Source organism: Schistocerca nitens, chromosome 6, assembly GCF_023898315.1.
Source record: "Schistocerca nitens isolate TAMUIC-IGC-003100 chromosome 6, iqSchNite1.1, whole genome shotgun sequence".
Classification (NCBI taxonomy): Eukaryota; Metazoa; Arthropoda; class Insecta; order Orthoptera; family Acrididae; genus Schistocerca; species Schistocerca nitens.
The window spans coordinates 126,015,137-126,036,303 of NC_064619.1; the positions used below are offsets into that span (position 1 = coordinate 126,015,137).

Consider the following 21,167-nt stretch of genomic DNA (forward strand, 5'->3'; position numbering starts at 1 on the left):
GGTTTACAGGTTATTAAGATTGTGGCTAAGCCATCAGGAATTAGAAAAAGAACTGAATGTTTTAAAGCATGTTGCCATGGTGAATGGGTACAGAAGCAATGACATGGTGAAATTTTATAAGAAGATAAAGAAGAAACAAATAAAACAAATAAGTGGAAGTCACTTTGCAGCTGCAACAACAAAATGTACATGGCTTTAAGTTACAATGAAAAGACTTCCAACAAAATTGAGAAATGTTTTTGTAAATCAAACATTAAAACTGGTTATCATCCAAAAACATTTTAAAATACAATCTCCACCATAAAATCTGTAATAATAGGGATAAGTTTCAGTATTCTGGTGAGTACAATATCAAATACAGTGGTGCCCCGCTCATCACTAATGATGCCATCTTCCTTTACACTAACACCCCTAATGCCCATGGCCTTGCCACTACTGAACACTCCCTTTCCCAACACCCGATGGATTCCAAAACTATGACCTATCTGGTCACCATGACCAAATATATTCTCACCCACAGTTAGTACTCCTTTGAAGGCATCACCTACAGACAAATCTGGGGTACGACAATGGCACCTGCATGGCACCATCCTATGCCAAACTGTTCATGGGCCATCTAGAGAAATCCTTCCCAAACACCAGGAATCCTAAACCTCATACCTGGTTCAGATTCATTGATGACATCTTCGTGATCTGGATTGAGGGTGAGAACACCCTGTCCACATTCCTCCAAAACCTCAGCACCTTTTCCCCCATTCGCTTCACGTGGTCGTCCTCTACGCAAGAAACCACCGTCCTTGATGTTAACCTCCACCTCAAAGATGGGTACATCAGTACCTCCATCCACATCAAATCTACCAACCATCAACAATACCCCCACATCGACAGCTGTGACACATTCCATACTAAGAACACCCTTCCATACAACCTAGCCACCTGAGCTCGTCGCATCTGTAGTGAAGACCAGTCCCTCTCAAAATATGCAGAGGGTGTCGCTGAGGCCCTGACAGATGGTAATTACCCTCCCACCCTTGTACAGGAACAGATCTCTCATGCCCAGGACTGGAGGAACTGAATCACACCCTCCACAAGGGTTTTGAGTAGCTACTGCCATGCCCTGAAATTAGGAGTGTCTGACCCACTATTTTTCCCACCCCTCCCACAATTGTTTCCCACCACCCACTGAACCTACGCAATATCCTCGTCCATCCTACACAACCCCTACTCTCAACTTCTTGGCACATGGCTCATATCTCTGTAGTAGACCTAGATGCAAGACCTATCCCATACATCCTCCCACCACCACCTACTCCAGTCTGGTCTCAAGCATCACCTATCCCATCAAAGGCAAGGCTACCTGTGGAACCAGTTATGTGATCAACAAGCTAAGCTGCAACCACTGTGCTGCATTTTATGTGGGCATTACAAACAGCAAACAGTCTGTCTGCATGAATAGCCACTGACAAGCTGTGGTCAAGAAACAGCTGGGCTATCTTGTTGCTGAGCATGCTGCCCAACACAGTGTTCTTCTCCTCAGTGACTGCTTCACAGCCTGTGTCATTTGAATTATTCCTACCAACTCCAGCTTTTCTGAATTACACAGATGTGAACTCTCCCTGCAATATATCTTACATTCGCATAACCCCCTGGCCTCAACCTTCATTAGTCACTGTCCTTCATCCATGTATCCCCTTTCCTGTTCCCACTCCAGCATTACACAATTTCCGTTCCACAAACACACCCACACTCTTTTTACTTCTCTTCTTCTCCACTTCTCCCACCCTCCCCTGCACCCTCCGTCTAATCTCCCAACTGCACCTAGCTTTGCTACCCTCTCACCACCACATATCTGTGTGCTTGTACAACAGCAATTTACTGTCCTCCATCCTTATGCTGCTACTCCCTCTCTGTCCCAGCCCCCACCTTATCCCCACCACCCATATTGTATCTCACATCATGTGCAGTTGTTCGCACCAGTGACAGTGGTCGTGTATGTATGAGTTGTGTTTGTATAAATTTGTGTGTGTGTGTGTGTGTGTGTGTGCGTGCATATGCACGCATTCGTGCATGCGCACGCATGTGTGCGCACGCGTTTGTGTTGTCTACTTCAGAATAAGGACTTATGGCCTTAAACTTACTTGTTTATCAGTCTTTTTATTGTGCCTGTCTGTAAAGCAATATCTCCAAGTTATTAAAACTGTACTGCAGAATTGTCTTTGACTCTCCTGTGCTAGCATGCAGTGAAGGTACCTGAGGTAATGTAACTTGTCTAGTTCCTGGATCTGACAGAAACATATGGAAACACAGCAAAAGTGCACATTGGTGCCTTATGTGGATTCTCTGTGTTATCTCTATTGATACTCATAGTGGGTGGGGAATCAATATAACCACTGGATACTAAATTTGTAATACATCCTCAATCCTGTAATCCTCCTGATATCAATCCATGCATACCTCGTGCCTCCTCGCTGTCAGAACCAGGTCACCTAGTTGGTACCATTGCTACATTCCTATCCCATGCTCATGCAGTCATTCCATCTCAGCCTTCAACCACCCTTCCCCAACCCTCCTTCTTGCTCCCCACCTCATTTCCCTGCTCACTCACTCCACAGGACACAACCTCTCACCCCAGATGAGTTGCAGTGCAGGCATAGTGTACTCAGCAAGCACAATATAGCCATACACGTGGGTGCACGCATGTGTGTGCATGCACATCTACTATTCATTGAGTTGTTACTTTTACTCCTTAAATTGTTTACATTCCACCACAATTTTCCATTCCGTTGCCATATAACTTTCTATTTTAAAAACATTACGAAAAGGATAGGTTGCTACTCACTATAAAGGTGACATAGTGAGTTGCAGACAGGCACAATGAAAAGACTGATACACATTGAGCTTTCGGCCAAAGTCTTCTTCAGAAAAGAAAAGGGGAAGGGGTAGGGATAGCAGGATACAGATGGGGAAAAAGAAGACAGCACTGTCTGGCAGAGCATGCAGGGATTAGATGACAGCAGACCTGGCTGCCAAGCACAGGGTTCGGATGCTGTTGGGGAAGGAGGGGAGGGGGAGGGGCGGAAAAGGAGAGGAGCAGAGGGAGGGAAAAGACTTGTGGGTACATTAGCAGAGAGTGGCAAACAGTGAGGGTGAGGGTATGTGAATTGGTAAGAAGTAATAGGACAGAGGAGCTGGAAACTATTGGATGGAGGGTGTGGGGACAGTAGGTTACCATAGGTTGAGTCCAGGATAATTTGGGAGCAAAAAATGTGTTGCAAAGATAACTTCCATGTGTGCAGTTCACAAAATCTGGTGGTGTAGAGGAGGATCTAGATGGCCTGGGCCAACCCTACAATAATATAATGCCAGTACAAGGGAGAATAGACACCAGGACAGTTGGAGATTTGGGCCAATCCAGGAGACATGCTCAGATACCCAATGTGGTTAAGGCAGCTGCATGGGAAAGGCAGGAAATCTGGGTTTGAGGCCCAGTCTGGCACAAATTTTCATTTGTTCTGAAGTATTGGACAGCTGATGTGGAACCATAAATGCAAGTTTCGAAGCTCATCCATAACTGAATGCGGCTGTTGATCAACAGTGCAGTGTCTCAGACACTGCACCACAGTATTTCAAGCCATAGCAAGGCAATGACGAGAGAAAAAAGTGTCTCATCATGGTAATATAGCGCAAGCACAAGCGAGAGTCGACACTGGGAAAAATGGAGATTTGGGCCACTCCTGGAGATACGATCAGATTGCCACAGTGGTTAAAGTGATCACTTGTAATAAGCGGGAAATCCAAATCCAAGTTCAAGTGCCTGACCAGAACAAATTTTCATTTGTTCTGAAATATTCTACAGCTGCTGTGAAGCCAAATCACAATTTGCAAACTTTATTCTTAATGGACTTTCCATTGTTTAACTTTCTGTTTTGCTTTCTTCACACACCTATTGTTTTCAGTTATTTCTCTTATCAAATTCTTGTTGTACTTTCGCCGGGAGACATTTCCAAATAGTATTGTTTATATATTATGCCGTGCTTATTAGAAAGCCTAACTTTGTCTGTGGCAGTTGACTTGTCTTGTTTGAGACTGTTTTCTTTGGCCTTTTTACTCTACCAGCAACATATTTTCCTGTCTGTATCAGTAGCATAGTTAAAGAAATACCATTTTTGCATATCTCTAAATAATCATCATTCTCTAAGAATATGACTGTGCTGCATACTTTAATCTGGTATATCTCAGCATTTTTAAGCAGATTATTGAAGTCTGCAGTTCTACTTTCCTGCCTGATGAATCTGTTTCATTATAGCTTTGTACCTATTTTCTCTCTGCATCATACACATGCATGATCACATACAATAGTAAGAAACATAAGAACTGTCACTTCCTGTACAATTTCTCTGTTATTTGATAAAATGTGATCAATTTCATTTTAGATGTTTTTGTCCATGTGTGTGTTATAGACAAACATGTTGTTCCTCTTGGGAATTTCTGCTGATAAATGTCCCATGTCATTCCTGATATTATTTCCAAAACTTCCCAAGAAGCATCACATTCTACCTGTGTTAAACTCTTCAGTTATCATCTTTTAGTTGGATTTGCTGTCATTCAGAATCTTCTGGTCATGTTGTAGATGTCTTCTACATCTTCATCAATGACTCATAAACAGTTACCATGGAATATGCTTATGCTTATTATTATTAAACTGGTATTACTGTTGTCATAATTATTATGATTAAATAAGCCTTGCTGTTCTATTTAAGATTCTTGGAATATTTGCAATATTGTTTCAAATGTACTACCTACACCTGATTTCAGTTCTATTTGGGCTTTGATTATTCACTGCATGTCTGTTATCCCAACTACAACCTATTTGATGTTATTTTACGTTCACTAATCCATTTTTGGAACCCAAACATTTGCAGTTTATTATAAAAGAAAAAACTCGGTTTCTATGATACATTTAGTGGTTTATATTGTCCAAGTTCCTGTACCAATGTGCCAATGCAGAAGTAACTGGATGTGTTCCATGGCCTGAAATGATAGTGTAGATTTTTCAGTCCACAGCTCTTAATATTCTTTCATTCAACTTGGAATACAAACATTCCAAGAACTCATACATGGCAATAGGGCCTTCGACAAGACTAACCGTGATACACAGGTCTGTCATGGTCTGAATCATTTGGCAAGATGTTGCATAGTACTAAACCTCAACAGAGCCATGCCCTTAGCAGTCTCATCCCAGTCCTGAGTTCTTCTAAATCAGCTCTGGATCAAGATCATCACCCTTGTCTTACTGACAATGTTCTAGCAATCCCATTAAGTCAGTATTGTCATTTAGTAGTTAGTATTTGTGTTACTAGTAATATATTTAGTCTAGAGGACTGTCTACCATGTCAGTTTGTGGGATGCCCATTCTTATTTATTCCCCATAATGTGATCTGTCAAGATGATAACAGTATGGGTACCAATAGTTAGACAGCGTGAATATGTGAACAAGACTTTGCGATTTTTCCCTAGGTGATTCACTTTATCCTATCTTAGATGTAACTGAAGGTTTTCTTCCCAGCTCTTAGTATAGTCACCATAAGTTGAGACATTTATCCATATGCAGTTAATACAAGCAACAGGCTACAAGGAAAGATTAAAAGAAGGGAAAAGCTTATATATTTATCTGTACTCTGTTTAGCAAACTTCTCCCTCATTCCAGTTTTAGTTTGTATCATTGTAATTACTGTACAACATTTATACAGAACATACTCTTAGGCCTTTCACTATGTTCATTTGAATGTTTCCTCAGTTAGAGAATGTGAAGCTCCAACATACTATAGATGAACAAGATCGACAACTGAAGTGTCAGCTGGCATATCAAGAAAATTGTGTTACTCGTCAGAATAAGCTAACTGACTCAGTACGAGAATTAAGAAGGTAAAGTATTGTTTTGTATCTGATTTTAATAATAATTGATTTTTTTTGTTTTTCATAAAAAAACCTTCATTTACTCTAATGATAAGTCATACTGAAACATTTCACATGTTTATATTGTCGATAACATTTAGGCATCTGAGGAATCATTAATTTTACAAGTTGATCACAAAATAAGGTTCAGTTAAATTCATCAAATTCTTGCTAAACAGTGACTTAAAAATATGTGTACACATAGACTAATCTCCAAAGAGTAATTAGAGTTGTATTCAGTTTTGAAACAAAGTAAAAACCTGGTAGTCCATATCTAATACTAGTATACTTTGCACTCTTAAAATCCTACATGATTTGAAGCTTGTAGTGTGAAGTTGTGCAGATTAAAAAATGGGTAAATGTCATGCAGGAAGAAGTGCTTCAGTCCACAATTAAATTTAGTTCATTCATTTGCATAGTCTGTAATTTCAGCATATTGATATGATGTAGGACATTTAAACCTATTTGATGGACACCAGGCCTTTAGATAGGAAATCTGAGGGACCACCTTAAAATATGTTAAGAACACAGCTTTCAAGAGAACTACCTCTTTTTGCCTAGCCTAACTACACACTCTCTCACAGACACAGATATCAATATGTACACCCCCATGGTTGACTGTTTAGGAGTATCTGAGGATGAGGACTAGCAGAAGTTGAAACAAAGGTGGTTACAAGAGCAGAGGATATGCTGAAGAGGTGGTTCCCACCTATGTGGTTGGAAGGAACTGGTGCTGTAGTGGTGGATCCAAATGCCATAGTAACTGAAGTCACTGGCAGAAACATCTGTATTGTGATGTGCAGCATGTTTAGCCTTTGTATGGGCAAGTTTATTGTTAGCCAAGACTTGGCAGTGGCTATTCGTGCAGGTGGACAGCTGATAAGTTGTTATTCTCACATAGAATGCTGCCCTGCTGGTATATGAAGTTACAGCTTTTGCACATGGTAATAACCTTGATGGGATAGGAAAAGCCTGTGACTGAATTGCTATAGGAGTGGTGGGTGGTTGCATGGAACAGGAATTATATTTGAGTCATTCACAGGAGAATGGCTCACGAGCTGCAGAGTAGAAACAGTAGTGGCAACAGATATCATGTTGGTAAATAAATGTATTACTAGGGCCTCACGTCAGCAGACCGTTCGCTGGGTGCAAGTCTTTCGATTTGATGCCACTTCGGAAACTTGTGCGTCGATGGGGATGAGATGATGATTTTATTATTTATTTTTTTAGCATATGGCTAATACAGACAAATCATAAAATTAAATTACATATACATATGTACATATTGACACACAAGAAACTTAAGTTTGTCTTTACAACTGAATATCCAGTCCTTCAATCCAGCACACTGCATCTGGATTTGCTAGCAGGAAGTCCTCTTCAGCACCGTGATAGGCTTGAATCCTGCATTCACTGACAATGTGGTGAACAGTCTGGTATGGAGCCCTGCAGTCACAGGCTGGATTAGGCAGCTTCTTCCACTTAGAGAGAGCATCCCTGCATCGGCCATGGACGGTACGGATTCTGTTGAGAGTAGTCCAGGTCTTGCGTGGTAGGTCGAATCCTGAGAAGATGTTATGCAGGCGCACATCTGTCACTGCTTCCCACCGACCTTTCCATTCTTCAGGAGGTTTCAAATCCTTGATAACCATGTCAGCAGCATCGCACTGAGTTGGATGACATGATTTCAGTCTCTTACGATTTAAAAGTGGCAGGTCGCTATGCATGGGTAGGTTAGAATTCCTGGAGATCTTGTGGAATTCTCTCATAAGGGCAGTACATCTGCTTAGATGAGGAGGCATTATACTGGTTAACAGTGGAAGCCAATAAACTGGAGTAGATGTGATTGTGCCAGATATTATGCACATTGTCATATTCAGCTGGGTGTCAACAAGCCTTGTATGATCACTGATCATCCAAACAGGTGCACAATACTCAGCACTTGAGTACACCAAGCCCAGAGCTGAAGATCACAGGGAGATTGCTGAAGATCCCCAGGTAGTTGCGCATAGCTTATGGAGGATGTTGTTTCGAGTCCTCAACTTTTGAGCTAAGTTAAGAAGGTGTTGTTTGAAGCATAGTGTACAGTTCAGGATGACACCAAGATATTTTGGGTTCCAGTTATGATGAAGAATTCTGTCTCTGAAACTTACTTCCAATTTTACATTCACCAACTGATTTTTTAAATGGAAGCAACACACTTCTGTTTTACTCAGACTGCGTTGGAGTCTCCAGATTTTGAACTACTTATCTAATGCAGACAGGTCATTGGTTAGAATTGCTTCTGTTGTCTTCATTTCCTGGTGTCATACGGCTAGAGGCAGGTCATTGGCATAGCAGTATTTTCTAGACGAAGTGTTAGGTAGATCAGATAGATATAGGTTGAACAGTAATGGTGAGAGAACTGATCCTTGACGCAATCCATTGTTCACCTTCCTTTCCTTACTTATGTTGCTTCCAGTGATTACCTGGAACTTTCAATCACTTAGCATGCTGTTAATCAGTCGAGCCATTGTTCTGCAGGGTATGATGTGGAGAAATTTGTAGATAAGGCCTTCCCTTCACACAGTGTTGAAGGCAGCAGTTAGATCAACAAATGCCACAGATGTTTTCTGCTTCATTTGGTATCCTGACTCTATGAAGAATGTGAGAGACAATACTTGGTCGCAGCAGCTACGCCCTGGTCTGAAGCCTGCCTGATCAACTGGAACGTTCTCTACGATAGCGCTACTTATTCTGTTATATATTAGCCTTTCAAAAAGCTTGTAGCAGCAGCTGAGTAGGGAAATGGGGCGATAGTTTTCTACCCTGTTGCTGGGTTTGCCAGGTTTCAGAACAGATATTATCTTCACCTTTTTAAACTCAGATGGAAGTTGACCAGTCAGCAGGATGTCAGTGAAGAATTCTGCCAGCCATTTCTTAGCTTTTCCTCCCATATGGATCAGGAATTCTGGATGGATGCCATCGAATCCAGCCGCCTTAAGAGGTTTGAGGTCCTTCAGTCCAGAGTCAATGTATGAAACTGTGAAGGGATGGGTATACTCAGATGAGGGAGATGCCATCTTTTTCAGGTCACGAAGCTGTCGTCTGATATGTCTTGTGTGTTTCTTGTCAGCAGGCACTCTTGAGGTAGTAATGATGTGGAAAGCAATTTGGTCTGGAGTTACTTTGGAATTTTTTCTGCATGCTGGTGCACTTCCTCCCAGTTTTCTCAGAAGACTCCATGCTTTCCTGCTCGAGTGGGTAAAGTCCATATTTTTGACTGCTTGTGCCCATTTCTGCCTCCGAGACATGTCCAAGCTGGACAATAGTTCCATAGCTATTTGTGGATCACCACTTTGCTGGAAGTGTTTCACTTTCATCATTCCAGCCTGGATGATTGTTAGGACAACACAACACCCAGTCCCTGAGTCGAGAAAATCTCTGACCCAGCCGGGAATCAAACCCGGGCCCTTAGGATTGTCATTCTGTTGCACTGACCACTCAGCTACTGAGGATGGACATCATGTTGGTTAGGTGACAATAGAACTCCACCATGGAGATGAGGGTAGGATTTTGGGTTTGATACAGCCCTATTTTCAGAGCTAAATGAAAGGAGACAAAGCCCTGGCAAAATGTGGTTGAATTAAGACTTGGTTCATAATTGGGTAGTAAGGGTAGTACTGACCAGTGGCTAGTTCATAGTGTTGATGAGTTTGTTACTGTCAGATCAAGAAATACATTTCTGGACCAGAAGGGAACTATCTGTCTGCAAAGGCTCTAGCAACTGTGTGGAAAGCTCCTGTTTCTAACCTATTGCAGATAAATGCCTATTGTTTCTGAGACTGTAGGGAAAGGACTTTGTGACACAAGGTAGGTGACAGTCATGAGATTGGTTGCACTGTTGATATGTGGTTTATTTGATATGAAGAGAGGTTTTTACGGATCCATCAGAGAAGTGGAGATGGACAGCCAGGAAGACAGCTTATTGTTTTGAGAAGATGCAAGTGAAGGTGATTTCGGGATATATGTTAATATTCTGAAGGGAGGAATAGATGATTTGCTGTCGATCCAGATCATAAAGATGTAACCTTTAGGTACTCCATAAAACTTTTGCATATGATGGTGTGTTATGAGTACTTGAGCATTTCTGGAGGTATATTTGTAAATATAACTGCAAAGTAGAAGTAATTGTGGATCGTATGTAGGTAGTTAAAAGGGTCGGTGAGCCACTACTTCCGCTGAATAGGTCAGCTGTCTACTGTACACAGGAGGCCGCTACACGGGTAGCAGGGGCTGTGTGGCGTGGACTGGGCGGTTTTTTAGGTTAGAGGGTCTTGTGAAAACACAAAAGGGCTTCAGTCACAGAGGGTGCAGCCGAACACAGGAAGAACGTAGATACAGGAACCATCGGTATAACAGTTGTTAATTGTCATAGCAGTGTTGGGAAAGTACCAGAGCTCCAAGTGCTAATAGAAGGCACTGATGCTCAAATCGTTATAGGCACTGAAATCTGGCTAACGCCAGATATAAGCTCAGCCGAAATTTTTGCGAAGAACCTAATGGTGTTCTGAAAGGGTAGGATAAACATGGGTGGTGGTGGCACGTTAGAAGTAGTTTATCTTGCCATGAAATTGAAGTAGATAGTTCCTGTGAGTTAGTATGGGCAGAGGTCATTGTTGGCAACCAGAATAAAATAATAATTGGATACTTTTACCGATCTTCCAATTCAGATGATACAGTTGCTGATTATGGTTGGTGGTGACTTTAATTTACCCTCGATATGTTGGTGAAAATACATGTTTAATTCTGGAGGTACACATAAAACATCATCCAAAATTGTGCTAAACGCATTCTCTGAAAATTATTTCGAGTAGTTATTTCATGAGCCCACACGAATAGTAAATGTTTGTGAAAACACACTTACCTTTTAGCAACAAATAATCCTGAGTTAATAATGAGCATCAAAACGGATATGGGGATTAGTGAACACATGGTTGTCACAGTGAGATTGAATATTGTAACCCCCAAATCCTCCAAAAACAAATTAAAAATATACCTATTCAGAAAAGCAGATATAAATTCACTTGACACCTTCCTGAGAGACAATCTCCACTCCTTCCAAATTAATAATATAAGTGTAAACCAGATGTGGCTTGAATTCAAAGAAATAGTATCAACAGCAATTGAGGGATTTATACCAAATAAATTAGCAAACAATGGAGCTGATCCTCCTTGGTCCACAAAATGGGACAGAACACTCTTGCAGAAACAAAAATAAATAAATAAATAAATAAATAAATAAATAAAACATGCCAAATTTAAACAGACGCAAAATCCCCAAAATTGGATATTTTTTACAGAAGCTCAAAATTTAGCGTGGACTTCAATGTGAGATGCTTATAACAGCTTCCACAATGAAACTTTGTCTTGAAACCTAGCAGAAAATCCAAAGAGATTCTAGTCGTATGTGAAGTATGTTAGCGGCAAGAAACAACCAATGCCTTCTCTGCGCAATAGCAAAAGAGATACTGTCGAAGAAAGTGCTGCCAAAGCTGAGTTACTAAACACAGCCTTCTGAAATGCCTTCACAAAAGAAGATGAAGTAAATATTTCAGAATTCGAATCAAGAACGGCTGCCAACATGAGTAATGTAGAAGTAAATATCCTCAGAATAGGGAAGCAACTCAAATCACCTAATAAAAGTAAGTCTTCTGGTCCAGACTGTATACCAATTAACTCCCTTTCAGAGTATGCTGATGTATTACCTACATACTTAATAATCATATACAACAGTTCGCTTGATGAAAGATCCATACCCAAAGACTGGAAAGTTGCAAAAGTCACACCAATATTCAAGAAAGGAAGTAGGAGTAATCCACTTAATTACAGGCCAATATTGTTAACATCAATGGATTTTGGAACATATATTGTGTTCAAACATTATGAATTACCTCGAAGAAAACAGTCTATTGACACACAGTCATCATGGGTTTAGAAAACATCGTTCTTGTGAAACACAACTCGCTCTTTATTCGGATGAAGTGTTGAGTGCTATTGACAGTCAATTTCAGATTGTTTCCGTATTTCTGAATTTCCAGGAGGCTTTTGACATTGTACCACATAAGCGGCTTGTAGTGAAATTGCTTACAGAATATCGTCTCAGTTATGTGACTGGATTTATGATTTCCTGTCAGAGAGGTCACAGTTCATAGTAACTGATGGAAAGTCATCGAGTAAAACAGAAGTGATTTCTGGCGTGCCCCAAGATAGTGTTATAGGCCCTTTGCTGTTCCTTATCTATATAAACGATTTGGGAGATAATGTGAGCAGCCGTCTTAGATTGTTTGCAGATGACGCTGTCTTTTATTGACTAAGAAAGTCATCATAAGATCAAAACAAATTACAAAACGATTTAGAAAAGATATCTGAATGGGGGAAAATTGGCAGTTCACCCTAAGTAACGAAAAGTGTGTGGTCATCCACATGAGTGCTAAAAGGAATCTGTTACACTTCGGTTACACAATAAATCAGTCAAATCTAAAAGCCGTAAATTCAACTGAATATCTAGGAATTACAATTATGAACAACTTAAATTGGAAGGAACACATAGAAAATGTTGTGGGGAAGTCAAACCAAAGACTGCGTTTTATTGGCAGGACACTTAGAGAATGTAACAGATCTACTAAGGAGACTGCCTACACTACTCTTGTCCATCCTCTTTAAGAATACTGTTGCACAGTGTGGGATCCTTACCAGATAGGACTGACGGAGTACATCAATAAAGTTCAAAGAAGAGCAGAACGTTTTGTATTATCGCAAAATGTGGGAGAGAGTGTCACTGAAATGATACAGGACTTGGGCTGGACATCATTAAAAGAAAGGCGTTTTTCATTACAACGGAATCTTAATCACCAACTTTCTCCTCCGAATGCAAAAATAGTTTGTTGATGCCGATCTACATAGGGAGAAACAATCACCACGATAAAATAAGGGAAATCAGAGCTCGTACGGAAAGATATAGGTGTTTGTTCTTTCCGCGCGCCATGTGAGATTGGAATAATAGAGAATCATGAATGTGGTTCGATGAACCCTCTGCCAGGCACTTAAATGTGATTTTCAGAGTAATCATGTAGATGTAGAAGGCATTTTGTTTAGTGCCACAAAGACACTGGGAAAACCATAAGCCCGAGGAATGCTTCTGTTCAGGGACACAGCATCCACAGAAGTCTGGCATTAATGAGACAGGAACTGTGAAAAGGCAGTGGAGGAAGTGATTCATGCCTGGGTTGTAGGAAAGGAGAGTGTTGACAATAGATTGAAGATACTGATCAAGCAAGGTAGATGATCTTTCTTCGAGGATCTTTCTGTGAGGGTATTATAGTCACTCACCATTAGGAAGATGGGTGGAGCTTGGTTTGATGAGCATTGGAAGCAGATAAAGTATGAATGTACAAGTTAGGCTTTTTTCTGATGTGGCAGGGGAGATGAATTCATATATAGACAAAACAAATGAAACACTCAAAAGGGAAAGTGAAAATGAAAAGAAACTTCACAGGTTGAGAGGGCATGTGATGTTTTCCCAGTGATTACAAAACTGAAAGAAATTTACAATGAACTTAGCAGTATGAGACCACTTGTTATTAAGATGTAACATCCCATCTGGTGTGGATGCATGCCCTAATTCGGTTAGGAAGTGTGGCGTAAAGCTGTTACATCCTCTTCTGGGACAAGCTGGCCAACAACTGTTGTAACTGGCCGTTGATATCTGGGTGCTGACAATGCTATTCATCAGCAGTCACGGTCACGGTACCACTCCAAATGCAGTAATTTGTGTTTTGGTGTTAATGACAGCCTATGCATGAAACGGTAATTCTCTTGACTAACTGCTGCTAGTCTCTGGCCAATGGTGTGGGATGACACAGAATGTTGCAGTGGATCTCTTACTTGTTCTTGGATGGTAGGCACTGATTTGAAGGTGTTAATGATGCAGTTGGTGCAATCCTCACTTGTCATCATCTGGTAGCTTGACTGTGAGTATTCCTGTGCAGTTCAACATCAGGCCATAGTCACATCTGAATGCCCTCATATCTAGATAATACATGTTTCAATCAGTGTTGCTCAACATCTAACGCTGTTCACACCCCATGTATACCCTACTAGGGCTGTTAAAAAACTAAACATGAACAGTCCTAATACTCTGCTGGCCATTCTACCTGTCATAGAGAATTGGCAGCTTAATTATTTATGTACCCACTGATGGTGTACACATGTAGAAAGTTACATTGGCAGCTGACCATGTTTTCTGGGTGCAGCAGCTAGAACAACCTTCTGAACATTTAGTCTGTTATGTTTATGTGAACCTAGCTATCAGATGTTAGTGAATTCTTGCCTTTCCTTTTATTATGTTACCACCCAACTTTTCCAAAAGGCCATACTTTTAAAGAACATACAATGCTGCAGATTGCCACATTAAACAAATGATATTCTGTTGTCATATATATCAGAAGGATTCTGGGTCACAATAATAATAATTGGCTAGTCTGTCATACAACAGTGACAACAAAATTTAAGCATTTTGAAACCAGTCATATGTACTTAATTCAAATCCAAATTAATCATCACAAAAATTATTGTCTGTTGTGCACTGTTTTAAATAAATGTTGCTTAAACTATATTGGCTCATTGTATGTGTTTGTAATTGCCATTTGTAGTCAAATGCAGAAATTAGAAGAAGACTACCACAGACTTCAAAGTTCTGTTGAGGCTACAAAGAAACTTAGCTCACAAGTACAGCTTTCTGCAGAACACATTACCTTCTTGCATGAAAAGGAGAAGAGCAAGACTGCATCCCTAGAAAAAAAGATTGTAGCCCTTGAAGGTAAGTCAGTAGAGAAGAATCTATGGATACACGCATTTTTAGAGTTAGTGAAATAGAAGTTAATTACTAAGATCCAATTGCATATATTGTCATTTCACAGAGAAATAATAGTTTATTTGTTGCATTATTGATTGATTCATTCATTTGTCCTTTAATCTGTGAAACAATTTGAAACAACAGTGATTAATGTTTTATGTTGGTGATCGAATGTTGTAGCAGCCGAATGTTTTATTTGAAAGACTATGACTGAGGCGATAAGTGGGGATCATTTTAACTGCTGTGGAAGTTGTTTCAGTCAGATTTTGGCTGCCCAAAAATGCTACATTCAAGGAATAGATGTTTTTAATTAGTCAAGGTCATGCAAGTTTGCACTTAGTTTTAGCTCCCCATGCAGGGTGCATGGCATGGCATTTACAGTGAAATTTCTAAAGTGCCCGTAAAAGATTGAACAGTGGAGGTTCTTGTCAGTGACTGCAACTTCATATTCACAGGTGATGTCATTTCTATGACTAGATATAATCCTTGATACCATGTAAGAATTTTTCTCATTTTGCCCTTTGGTGTCTAGGGGTTCACCAGCACAACCCACTGACTGAGTTTATACTTGGGTAGTTTAACAACACATTATCCCATTTTTTCTTGCTGATCAAGCACTTTCATATTCAATTTCTTTACTTGTTTCCGCACATCCCACACAATATCTTCCCAGGTTTCTTCATCGAGTCCCCATTTTTCCCAACTTTAGCTGTAAACACTTTGAAAGCCAATGAAATCTTTCTACCATATACCACTTCGTATAGTGAGAATCCAGTGCTTTCGTGCTCTTTAGGATTGTATGCAGCTATGACATAGGGCAGATAAACATCCCAGTCATTGTAATTGCTGTTCACATAATAACCTAACATTTTTCTGATAGCACAATGAACACATTCTGTTCTTCTATTTGAATGAGGGTGGAAGGGACTAGTTATTAGTTTCCAGATTCACAATAGATGACACAGCTGCTTAATCAGCTTGGCCTTGAAGTTAGTGTTCTGATCTGTAATTTTGTGTTGGGAATGCCAAACTTGAATAACCAGTTGTTTACCACTGCCTGTGCCACGGTAAGTACTTGTTTATTTGGGATTACAATTGTTTCAAAATAATGTGAAAAGTGGTCCGTGATGGTTAAAATGTAGCAGTTGCTCACCAGTGTTAGGTTGAATGAACCCAAAATGTTGATTCCCACTGTTTAAAATGGCTCGGCTGCCTCGGGTAATCTTTGCTGCAGTATTTGTTGATGACTGAGATTGGCACATTGTGCCCATGGTATGCCGTTCCTCACACCCAGGTCAACTTCTTGTCTCCCCTTCCTCTACCACTATTGTTCAGCTATTCAGTGATAAGTTGTTCTTCGTCATCCATGATCTGATAATACATGATCATGAGGTTACTTCAACTGTCAGTGCTGTGGGTACCAAAATACATGGCATGAACTTTATCATCCTATACAATAGCTTATTGTGCTTAATTAAATTCACTTAATTTTAATGCCCAACAAGTTAATCTGCATGAAGGATCCTTCAACTGTAATAACCATTTTAATGCAGCATGCTCTGTTATGACTTTGACTTTCCTAACATATAGGTAACAGTGAAACTAGCTTTAAGTAATTCCATTCAGCTTTATTTAACAGCCTCAATGAATATGTTACTGGTTGTTCCACGCCATTCAAATCTTGACTTAGAATGCATCCTGTCACCTGGTTGCATGCAACAAAAACAGGAGACATTCTTTCTCATAATTTGGGTACCAGGCTAGTTGTTAGCATCTCTTTCAGTTGCTCAAATGCAGTTTGACAGTCAGTTGTCCACTGTTATTTTATATCATTTTTTTAACAAAAGAGTTAATGGTTCAGTGATTTCACCAAACTCTTTGACAAATTTTCTATGGTAATTACATAAATCTAGTAATGATTGGAGTTTTTTCACAGTTTGTGGTGGTAAGAAATCAGGGACAACACATATCAAACTTGGGGCAAGGTTCACACCATCTCAACTAATCACATGACCTTAATAGTTCACCTTTGTGGACACACAGTGACACTTTTCAATATATAACATTCAGTGTACTAAAATCAGCTTCCTCCATCTGTTGTGTATGCTGCTCAAGACCTTTAGAAAACACAATAATATCTTCTTAACAGACCATACACTGATGTGGTTTTAATCCCCTTAACACTCCATTTAATTGCCATTGGATTGTATCTGGTGCATTCTCAAGCTCAAATGCCATCTGCTGAGTTTGGTAGTGTCCCTATGGAATGGTAAATTAGATCATTGTCTGATCTTCTTGAAACCACTTCCAACTGGTGGTACCCCTCTTTAAATTTGTTGTGGAGAAGTATTTACATTGACCCAGGTTGCCAAATCTTTAAATTATATTTGTAATACAATATGCTTCCATCACGGTTCTTGTGTTCAGATATTGGGAATTGCAACAAAACCTGTGTTTGTTCGTCCTGTCTGATGATTTTTAGGCACAGTGACAATGTGTGCTTCCTATCGACTATCTCTATCCTCCATATGCCATCCTTGATTTATGAATTCCTCCATTACCATTTGCAAGTACCAAAGTGTATGGTATGGCTTCTTGTAAACCGAGGATTTATCCCTCAACAGGATTTTATGCTGTCATGGGCATCACAGAGAATGGACCACAAGGACTGAACAAATCTGCAAATCATATTGACAGTGTTTACATATCTATCCTATATTTCCATTTTAAATGCTGTTCTTTTTCGTGTAATGCAGATGTATTGAAGATTTGCTTGCGACAAAGGTCTCCACGCATGCTTTCTAAATCTTCCACATCTGGGATGTGCAGATTGACAATTAATAATCCTTTTGGCCGAGCCACTTCATCAGAGCCAAAATTATCCACACTCAAGAGACAAAACAGTGTGATGTATTAAATTTGTCACTGTGTTCAAATGGCTCTACAACAAACAATATATAATTCAGTATGTCAGTACCCACACTCGCCCAGAGCAATTTTCCCATACCTATCGGTGCTCTGTCATGCAAATTGAGCCTAAATGAACACGTATGCCATTTATTTTGCTTCCACTTTCACAATCCGTGAACCTTGCGACAATGTTTTATTTGCAGTTGTTGTCCCCAGAGGCAACAGTGCCCCACTGGGTTCAGTGGTGCACTGTGAAAGATCAACTTCTTTGTGATGCTGTTTCAGAAAATCCAGCCCAAGGATTGCGTATTACTTTCGTCCAATATGCAAACTGAGCAGTGTTGATTCCAGTGATTTATCGTGGTATCACTCTCCTTGCGTTTTACTCTAACAGTTCCACGCACGATGCCCCATCATCCTATCACCCTCTTTGCTTTTTACTCTGACAGTCCTCTACACGATGCCCCACCACCCTGTCACTCTCTTTGTCTCTTTGCTTTTTACTCTGACAATCTCTCGCATGATGCACCACCATCCTGCACTTGTAGCATATCTGTTGATGGCATAGTTCCTGAATGTGATTCACTCTTACAGCACTTTACATCTGAGAAAAAAATACTCTGATTACCCTGCGCCCAAGTTACCACGTCTACATCCTCCAGTTGCATAGCAATCTTAATGGCAGCAGTCAGATCCTATTGATTTTCCATCAATACCCTCCTCGGTGTATTGGGTGGAAGTCCTCTCAAAAACATATCTAGCACTCTGTGTTCTGCCTCTTGCAGAATAATTTATCTGCCTCATGGGACTGTGTTAACTCATACATTTGCACACTGATTTTCCTAATTATATCAAAGAATGTTTCCAGCAACTCTTTTCATTTCCGGGACATCTCATTAAGTTACTCCTTAAAAAAAATATAACACTATTTTGCTTGTGGTAGTGCTAATAGTCTCTTCTTGAGTTGTTCAAATTTTTGTGCTTTATTCAACCCCTCATGATCCATGACACACATCTTTGCCTCACTCACCACTCGTAGCTTGCTCGTGTGCAGATGTACCTTGTCCAAACAATTATCCAGACTAGCAACAGCTTCCAGATTGTTGGTAAATGCAGACACATCCTCATTCACTTTACTAGAAAAAGGAGCCACTAGACTAGCTGCAATGGGATCCACAGAAGGAACAGGTCCACTTAATGAAGCTTGTGCATGTAGCATCCTATTTAGTTCACTGTGTCCACGTGCATTACCTGCTGTTGAAGTGTCCACCTGCCTTTGTAATGTGTTGTCCCTCTCCAATAGTTTGGTGATGTGCTTCACGAAAGATTCAGCTGGTTCCTGCATCATCATTGCTTGTGTTTGTAGCATTTGTGTAACCTCTATGAACCAAAAATACAATACACATAAAGTACACTGCACATCAACAAAGCAAGGACAGCTACCACAAACATTTAGGCATAAGTGAAAAAAAATTAGAGTAATCCTTGTGATGGAACATAGCCCATTGAGACTCTGAGCATTGATGTGCCTCTTTCCCATAATGTCGGAAAGTATTGCACGTAGCTGGTACTGCCGGCATACACAGCAGTTCATGACCCACAAAATTATAATGCTGGCCTCTCACTGGCTATGAATAAATAGTACTGCAACAAATCTGTAGGTCACTCAGGTTTCACAAATTGTACCTTCAAGTTCCTATGCACATCAATCTATCCTTGGCTGTGTACAAAACAGAAGAAAAAGGTCACACAAATAAAAAAAACCTCACTTACCAAAGCTGTATTGCTGAACTGCACATTATGGCTGGACCCTGGATCCGGCTGCAGGTGTCAATAACCATTTCTGATACCACTTATAGAGCTCAGGGTGGCAAGCTTCCTGTGGTGGTTGGTGGAAGCAGGTTGACAGAGCTCAGGAGGCCAGTAAATCATCACCACAGTTGGGTTAGCAGTGGAGTGGTGATGCTGGCAGCAGCTGAGGTAGGCCCACAAGTGACCCACCGGTTGGTGGGCACTTAGTTGGCAGCAGTTGCCTCAATGCGAACAGCAGGGCCGCAGCTAGCAGTGACAGGTTCTGGAGGTGGTGACTAGTTAATCTATGTAGACTCATAGAACATTGTAGGATTGCTCATCAGAGCTGGAGGCTGGCTGCAATACCTGTGTCTAAAAATGAAGATTGTTTATATGGGCTTGACCCATCCCTGTTTTGATGAAGCATCAGTTCCTAACACATAAGCCACAACAAAGCCACGACTTAGACGTAAGGCAATCATGTCACCCATGCCACAGCAGCTCTGACTTTCTGCTGCATAAATACTGTTAAGCCCCTGGTTCCTCTGCTTGGCTGTAGCATGTGGTAACCACTTTGAAGACAGTACTTGTTGTATCAGCTGTATAACTTCACCTGGCCATCCCAAGCTGACCTGCTTCCAATAAATCTTGCATTCTTCCAATAAATCTTGCATTAGCTATGGATAGTGTCCCAATTTTACCTAGCTGTGCCAAGTAAATTAATTGCGGCACAACAGTACACACATTGCATATTAAAACAAGATGACATTACCGCTGCTTGCATTCAGGATGTATCTAATAATTCTAAATCTTTTACACAAAGTGATAGATCATAAACAAAAATAGAAACAGCAATAATTTTGCAATAGTTCAGTACTATTTACCAAAAATTTCATTTATATTTTCCAGTTTCCTACAGAAGGAAGTTTATAGTTTCCCTCACTTTTGGGCTTGAAAAGTACCGTCATAAGCGCAGAATATTGTCTCATGATTCAACATGAAACTTAGAAAATATACAATACTCCCTACGTTACACAAGCAGTATAAAGGCCTGATATGGCAGAAAGTATCACATGACTCAATTTCACCCAATCAATAAGTGCCCGTATGGAGCTTGGTGAAGTTCTGTGGTCTGTGCCATCTGTGGTGCAGTGAGATAGGACAGCACTGATGCTGAACTGAGATGTGTGTGCTGGAAACTTCCCCAAAAAGTATTGTAGCTTAAAAAGTTTGGTAGGTTAGTTAATGCGAACAGTGTCACTGAGATGACATTATGTCAATGTATTGTCATCTTTTCTGAGAACATGGTGCATCTGTTCAATATGGTCTTTAAAAATAACATGTGTTTGTAGGTTACAGTGGAAGGTAGCAGCTTGGTGATGAGAAAACGAGATGTGAGGATTGGTTAGATTGATGAGTTTTGCCTGAGACAATAATGTTATCTCAGTAGTTTTCACAGCATGGTATATCAGCTGTTAGTTATTTCAGATGGTGTTGAAAAATGGCTGGAGTTGATATATGAAAGGAATGTACTTAAGGGGATATAATCCAAAAGATGTAATCAGAACAACAATATGTTGACACTCTAGACCCTACGGAACTTGCAAGTATGCAT

At 40.3% G+C, this 21,167-nt stretch overlaps 1 protein-coding gene across 1 annotated transcript in view; it reads left to right on the forward strand.

Annotated features, from left to right (window-relative positions):
- Window positions 1–21,167, forward strand: part of LOC126263257 (uncharacterized) — a 197,708-nt gene that overhangs the window by 117,679 nt on the left and 58,862 nt on the right. Inside the window, exons 4-5 of the mRNA XM_049960342.1 lie at window positions 5,798–5,925; window positions 14,649–14,815. Of these exons, the coding sequence (XP_049816299.1) occupies window positions 5,798–5,925; window positions 14,649–14,815 (295 nt within the window). The remainder of the gene's footprint in view (window positions 1–5,797; window positions 5,926–14,648; window positions 14,816–21,167) is intronic.